This window comes from Dermacentor silvarum, chromosome 1 (assembly GCF_013339745.2).
Source record: "Dermacentor silvarum isolate Dsil-2018 chromosome 1, BIME_Dsil_1.4, whole genome shotgun sequence".
Classification (NCBI taxonomy): Eukaryota; Metazoa; Arthropoda; class Arachnida; order Ixodida; family Ixodidae; genus Dermacentor; species Dermacentor silvarum.
This window is the reverse complement of record NC_051154.1, coordinates 35,786,272-35,794,419: the sequence shown is the minus strand read 5'-3', so window position 1 is coordinate 35,794,419 and position 8,148 is coordinate 35,786,272. Positions and strand designations below refer to the sequence as shown.

Here is an 8,148-nt window from a genome sequence, read left to right as displayed (position 1 = left end):
ACAGCGCGAAATGCCGCGGCAAACAAATCAATCATCTAAGAAGCATTGCCAACCTGCGCCGAGTGGGAGGGCGCATTCAATTTTTCACAGCGACTGTTCGTGAAGTAGAGAGACTGGAAACTTAGTTGTCAGCACTCGTGAACAGGGAAAAAAGAACAAAAAAAAAAAGAAAAAAAAAAAACGCCGTCGCGTCTGAAGGAGGGCGGGGACTGTTTGCGTTCCTTGTGCGCTTGTCACTCGCACCGGGTCCGATTCAGTCGTCCTCGACTGATGGATGCTCCCGATGGGATTTGCGGCCGAGGCGGCCTATAAAGGTGGCGACACCAACAGCTCGGGCCTCCCGAAAAGGAACGTCCTCAGGTCGTGAGAGGACGCATGGAACGACGTCGCTACCCAAAGGTAAGTGGCCCGCGGCTATCGTGCAGAGTGGAAAGGAACGAGCGCACGAGGGGCCACATGACGTCATCGGGTGGCCGTGGTGGCAGCTACTTGTTTCGCCGTAACGCTGAGCAGCCACCAATCAACGACAGTGCTAGGCAATGTGTTGTACAAGGCGATCGCGTTTTAAGCCACTAAGTGCAAATTAGTGGTACAGACTGGACGAGTTTGCTGATCGATTAATGATTGGATTGCAATTAATATTTAGCAGATTATTCGGCCCGAGTCAAGTGAACCAAGCGTGGATTCCTATAATTCGGTGTGAGCTTGCATAAAAGCTGTTTCCGTGCTAAAGGTATGCTCACCTCGTATCGTAGTGCGATCTTATTTACGCTACGTTTACTCGCTGACAGCAGTCCTTAAAAAATGCAGCGATGATAAATGCAAGTCTGAAGTGCTAGCAGTGAAAGGCGAGAGGGTTCTCAGGTTCAAACTCTACCTTCCCTAAAGAATCAATTCTAAATGTGTTGTGTTAATGTGGACATAAAGATGGTGATTATGATGATGCAATAACAACGGCTGTGGGATTTAAAAAAGGTATATTTCGTTCTTTTATTTATTTAGGCGTCATGCATGTAGATCAACAAATCTAATTGTTCAACCAGTCATTCGATTAAGGTTATGATATGTCGTATTAAACAATATAAATCGACTATCAAGACTGAGCTTCATGATGATTATTGGATTGTATTGGCGTAAGGGCATCTGAGGCTAAAGAGCGCCAAGGAGACCCACCTCCAGCCGTTAATAGCGAGAGAGAGAGATAAGCTTTAATGATATGCTGGAGATGTTAGCCTGGCTGATCGCCTGACATGCTATTCCAAGTGCTGGATGAAGATTATGATATACACAGTGCTAAACAATAAACAGCACAAACAGTCACACATACAGATATAAACACTATAGGTATATTTACAAAGTATCGTTAAGGCTTGTGGCCCGCAATAACATCAGCAGCGCTTTCGTGGCGCATAACGCACAGGTTGGCTGAGAATGTGCCACAGTTCCAAGCTCGAGTACCAACGCAGGTGTATAGTGCCGCCTTTAAAGACGGTCTCTCTGACGAGTAGTGGCAGTAGTCACAGAGAACATGTTACATGTCTTCAGGGGCGTCACAGGCAGAACACATTGGCAAGTACGTCATTAGAACCTTGCACCTGAAGTAGTTTGTGAAGGCCCCGTTGAGTCTTATGCGGTGAAGGCATGTTTGGCCTTTCCTATTGGGGACCTGTGGCATATAAAACTCCCAAGATGGATGGATTTCATATAGGGGTCCGTACTGTTGACTTGCATCTGTCTAGAGGGATCGCTGTAAACGCTGATCATGTGTAGATACCAGTGTCGCCGCGTCTTTTCTCGAGAAAGGTATATGGACTACTTCTCTCGAAGTATCGTGTCCAGCTTTGGCAGCGCAATCAGCCTGCACGTTGACTCGTAAACCGCAGTGGGTTGGTAACCATTGCAACACAACTCTATGATTCAGTTCGCAGGCTTTTATGCATAGGCGTCTGATGTCCATGACGAGTTGTTCCTGCTTGCGTGGCGACTTGAGGGACCGCAGGGCCGCTCTTGAGTCCGTGAAGATGACGCAAGACTGAGCACTCTGGTCTATGAGGTAAACAAAAGCTGCCCGCAGTGCAGCTAGTTCAGTGGCTGTAGCTGAAGTGCGGTGACAGAGTAGCAGAGAAGGTAATACTCGCAGACGGAATCCACACACCAATGGCAGATGATGCAGGCGTAACGGAGCCATCAGTGTAAATATGACGGTGAGCCCTGTAGCTGGTGTTAATATGCTATAGAGCAAAATATGTCAGCGCTGGCCCTGGAGTATTTCTCTTGCTCTTGAACACAGACACTGAAATGACAATTAACCACGAAGGAAATTTCCACGGGGGCTCCGTCGGGATAGAAGGGCTTTGATAATTTGCCGGGAGCAAGCTCCGCGCCACAGGACCGCTGCCTGAAGCAAGCGAATGACCCGGCACTCTGGCAGCACATTGCATATGAACTCGAAGAAACTGCTGCTGCAGAAGCACTGGAACCGATAGGTGTCTCATTTCTGCAAGAGTTCCTACGCTTGATGTGTTTTTCGGTAGGCCAAGGCACCCTCAAGGCATTGTGCGCTTTTATGTTGCCTTGGAAAATGCCCTGCAACATAGGAAGCTGTATCGCAGTTGACCTTCACAGAGAGCCGTATACATGCGGAGCAGAGCATTCACGGAGTAGCCGCAAGTGTAGCTGGATAGCATACGGAAGATGCTCGCGTACGATCCAATTTTTTCCTTAAATATTCGAACATGTGGTGTCCACGTTATTAGTCGGTAGATTAATAGCGAGATCAGTCGCATTTGCTCAAATGAAATCGGGAGTAAAGCTATGAGTGAGTTACCTGATGCTTTTTCCCCCTCAGTATCATTTTGCACATTTGAAGCTACACTATTTACTGACCGACTGGAATCGAACTGCAAACAGCCGGCGGCGTCAAGGAATCAGTCGTCAACTAGTCGTTCAGCGAAATGTTGTATCGGTTGCGAGGCGTTAGTCATTTTTGTTTCTGCCTTCATTTATTCGACTCTCACAGGCCATGGTCAAGAAATGCGTTACAAGTCCATTCAGACTGTGCGTGGTGGCACATATAGGCGAATTTTGTGCCCAGATCTCAACCCACTAAGTGAAAGTATCGTATCCGCTTATCAGGACGGTCTGCTATAGTTGTTAGCTCTCAACAAGTGCCCACGGCCTCCGCTGGTGTGGATGATGCCCCTAACCGTCCTCAGTGCTCAGCCGTCAACAGCCGATACACAGGGCTCGGAGAACGCCGGAAACTGTCGTTCGGGCTCCTCTATAGTTCTGTCTGAGTTGAGTGGTTCAACAAGACATTTCTGCGTAGTTTCTGAACTGGCTGAGCCGGGAGAAAGGCGGCTACTGCTTAGAGAAGTGACGCTTGCGCGAAACAGCGACCTAATCACCGGCGTATATACGCTACGCTCCTCGCACGCACGCGTGTTGTCGTTCCACATGCGACGTTGGCTTCAAGGATAAACACGTGGCGATAATTTCTCTTTCTCGAAAATGAAACGGAATCTGCCACAACACCATGTGCACGTGCGAAGAGACGCTCGGTGAAGGATGTTGCACTTCAGACGCACAATTTTCTCCTGATGGATATGGCAGATACATGGTGCAACCGAGTCTGCATTTGCTTCGACTGCGATCCGTTGCGCGAATGGCCGGCAAGCGACCGACGTAAATCGACAGCTCTGCGTTCGGCTTCTTTGTGGAACCATTCGTTTTTGATAACTGGGCTTCATTACGACTGAGGAGTGGCGTAGCCGGTCTGCGAGCAACAGTTTGCAACAAGATAAATTGCATTTTTTTGATGTTACGAGTCGTGCTCACAAATTACGCTGCACGGAGTGCGACATATATCAACATCACCTTTGTGCATATATATATATATATATATATATATATATATATATATATATATATATATATGGTACGACTACCAGCCGGAAAAAGAAGGAGGTATTTGTTTTGAAGTCACACTTTCGCTTTTCGCTTCTGTGAATCACCTATACCTGTCTAAGCATCTGCGCGTGATGAGTTACAACCGCCACGTGGTCGAAGCCATCCATAAGTTAGAGGATCTCACTGTTGCCTTAGTGTGACTTATATATAGTCTTCTCTCAAAGACGCTTCTCAGTAATGCGCACTAAACACGGTAACGGTTATAGAGGTTCACATTTTCGCAATCCGACTTGCAGATCTTGAAAAGAGCACACTTTGAGACAAGGACAAAAGAACGGCAGACACAAGATAGCGGCTAACTTGCAACTAAAGTTTAATTGGAACAGACAACATGCAAATAAGAAACAGGGAAGGTGCGCAGATCGCACGGCGCATTGGCGAAAAGAAATAGTCAATGTAACTTTGCAATAGAGCCTCAGAGCAGTGGTTTTAAGGTGAACCTTTCTTTTTTCTTTTTTTTACAAATATTGCGAGTCTCAGATTTGACCTAAGCAGGAGGGACTATATATAACGAAAGTGCAGGTTTGCCTAACACCATGTCAACAAAATAAATTAATAGAGCCTCTCAATTTAAACAAGTCGAACATATTAAGTCTGTCGTGCAAAAACATCAAAGATAAGGTTACGCTGAAAGCAAACAGATATATCAACATCGGCCAACAACTCGGGCATAGTAAGCAGCCACAAAAAATAAAAAAAGGAAAGAAAAATAATTACTTATTGCACATTGGAAAGACCCACAACATGAGTGTTTCTATTTTTGCCATAAAATTTCCTGAATGAAACGCTTTAGCTGGCAACGAATTTCAATTAGCGACAGTTGTAAGGAAAAAAAAACTGTGCTTAAATCCGTTAGTACGTGCAACTATAGGAGCTAATAAGATTTCATGAAATCGCCTCGTTCTTGTTCTAGCGGCAGGTTTAACACAATAAGCAAATGAACGTTTACCTTCCTGGAAATAATTTTGTGCAGAATGGCTAGGCGGCCAACTTTCCGAGGTACCTCCAATGTGGAAATGTGTTGTTGCATCAGAGAACATGGCTAATCATACCTTATCTACTTAACGTAAATAAATCTTATGACATTCCACTGAACGACTTTGCAATATATTTTTTAGTGTGAGTATCCCAAGTTATAGCAGCGTATTCAACCTTGGACCTAACGTAAGCATCGTAAGCTAACATTTTTGTACTCATAGGATCATTTCAGAGCTTTCGTTTAAGAGTCGACAGTTTCCTGAGCGCTGATGCTCAAATGCTTGAGATATGACTTGACCATGTAAGTTAATCTGTTAAAATGACAGCAATATATTTGTAGTTGTCAACTTGGCAGACTGAATTATTACGAAGAGTATAGGAAAAGCAGTAGGTGTCTTCTTTCTTGTTACACGTAAGGATGCAGTTTTTTTTTTTTCATGTTTAAGTTGCATACCCCACCATTCATCTATTGACTGTAAATTTTCTGAAGCAAAAGTTGGTCGGATCTAGACAATATTTAAACCCTACACGATCGTCCGCAAACAATCTGACACCCACTTCCTTTGGAATTGCTTTCACAAAATCATTATTAAAAAAAAAACAATGGCCCTATAACACAGTCTTGTGGAACACCAGATGTAACCCGCAATACATCAGAGGAGCATCCATGCACCTCAACAAATCGTTCTGTTCCGCAGATATTCTTTAATCCAATGAATTATTCCGCATGAGAGTCCTAGACATTACAATATAAACAAAAGTCTACCGTGGGCAACCGTATCAAACGCCTCGTAAAAATTGAAAAAAATATAATACACCAATTTGACCAGATACATCATGAAGACGAAAGAACTCATGAACAGTAGACAGAAGTTGTGTAACAGTCAACACATACTTTCTAAAACCATACTTGTATGACAACATACTTTCACGTATCAAAAACTCGTAAATGTAGTTGGCAACAATTTGTTACAACAATTTACAGCAAGTGCTGGTAATCAAAACAGGGTGGTAATTTCTTATCGACCAACGATCACCTTTTCTTGTGGATCGGGACAACACGTGCCTTACTCCAGTCGAGCGGTACGTCGCCAGTATTAAGTGACATCTGAAAAATGTGCGTGAGGAAGCCGGACATTTGTTCAGAGTAATGCCTCAAGAACGCGCTTGGAAGGGGTCCAGAAGGTTTTTTTAGGGTTAATATTAAGCAGCATTGCCAGAACTTCCTCACATGATAATAGTTCATCTCGCGGCGACGGAGACCGGGAGTTGGGCGTGTATTCATCACATGCGGAAAAAACGGTCTGAATAAACTTATTAAAATGATTGGCGATCTCCGGTTGCATTTGTCACTGTAATGAAATCCACATTTGCCTTTGACATTTCCTTTTTACTACTGCCTTAATAACGGCAAAATTTGACAAGATCTGATAGGATAAATTATTTTATGTTCTCTTTAAAGAAGCTATGTCTGGCTTTGTCTACGTTTGTTTGCAATTTTCGCTTAAATTCGACAAACCGGGGCGTTGAAGATTCATACTGTTTGCACCGTCTCCTAATTTTACGTTTGGTATGTGTAGTGTCACGATTAATACAAGATTTGTTTGTTTGTACATTTCCTTGAGTGGAACAAAATTTTCAACACAGTGCTAAACAGTACTGTGAAAAAAGTTTCCTTAATGATTCGACATTATTATTTGAGATGGCGAAGATGTGCCTTCAAACAGTCAATTACAGCAACGTCATCTGTTTGACTAAAGTTTCTAACGGCGACTGGTGACGACTCTTGCTTCTGAGCATTATTAGCATTATTATTCCAAACGAAGTAAATTAGTTTAAGATCCGGAATCACGGATTCTATTTGAACCAACAATTTATTAAACTTTTCCTACCTGGCAAGGTTTAGAGCGGCTGGATGGCTAGCTGGCTCACCGGATAGGCTCAGCGGGGGTTTAACATAAGCTGCCACCCAATAATAATAAAAAAAAGATGAAAGAAAAGAAAGACACGTATATGCCTGATTGTGGAATTTGAACCAAGGTTCTACTGTGCAGCAGCCCCATTCAAGGACACTGTAATCTATGGTGTTAATGCGCTGTACTAAAATGTTCATTGCGCAATCATCGTAGTTTGTATTGCTCATCTGAAGCTTTACGATAAAGTAGAAAAAAAAAAATTGCCCGCGACACACGCATGACACGAGACAATAGCAACCGTATGACTCGTTCCCTCCAGCGAGCTAGCGATTTGAGAGGCTCGGCGCGTAAGTCGCGCAGCATTTAGCAGCAATTTACTTAAGAAGAGTGACAGCGCAGCATGACAGACGACGTGTCACTGATACAAGCCTTCTCAGTCCTTTCTTGTACAAAATGCTCCCATTAATTCCTGCGCAAGCGTGTCCCCACTCTTGCCCAGCATTCGAGTACAATGAAGCAAAGGAGCACAGGTGCTGCAGGACCGACAGTGTGCCGGTAAATGCGGCACGGCCGTATTAATCGAAAGCTCAAGTTCTCGCGCTCGAACGTCGATGCAACGGCCTGTTTGTCCGATAATAGGCCCCTTCCGCATGTCAGCGCAATTTCGTACACTCCGCCAACGGCGCCTGTGACGTAACGTCTGCTATGCTTCTTCCCACAAAGGGGCTCTTTTGGGGAACCCTGCCCAGCCAGCTTACGTGGCACTGAGAAAACAGTATAGGAACTTTGAAAAAACGAACTTCATTTGTGCACATAGGGCACCACCTAATGCTTCTTTTTTTTCTGCCGAGCATCAGACAGAGGGAAGGCATTTTTAAGGAGGGCCTCAGGAACAGCTGCTCACATAGATAAGGAGAAACCAGCTGACTGAGGGCGCGCATCCTCATTACTAAAGTTAGTTGAACCAAATGAGGAGAAGACTTCAATAGCGCCGGTTACGAGGCACAGAGAAGCTATTGCCCGTTTCACAGTCTTACTATGCGTAAATTTCACAATTATAGGCCACTGCCGCTCTTTTCCATTAAATAATGGTAACAGCCGTGTTGACTGGGATGTCTTGGTTAGATTTTGTTAGATCTTAATGCGACATCGATGTTATTAAAATTCACGAGTGTAATGTACAGGCTGTCCCAGCTATCACGCAGCACGATTTAAAAAAAAGAAAGAGGAACGGTGTTACGCGAAGCGAACCTAGTGCGTATTGTTTCCAGTACAGTGGAGTAGC

The 8,148-nt window shown here is 44.3% G+C and overlaps 1 protein-coding gene across 1 annotated transcript in view; it reads left to right on the top strand.

Annotated features, from left to right (window-relative positions):
• Positions 1–222: 222 nt before the first annotated feature.
• The window catches only part of LOC119460223 (oxytocin-neurophysin 1), a 33,286-nt gene continuing 25,360 nt past the window's right edge, over positions 223–8,148 (top strand). The window contains exon 1 of the mRNA XM_037721404.2: positions 223–399. Coding sequence (XP_037577332.1) covers positions 376–399 — 24 coding nt within the window. The 5' untranslated portion in view covers positions 223–375. The remainder of the gene's footprint in view (positions 400–8,148) is intronic.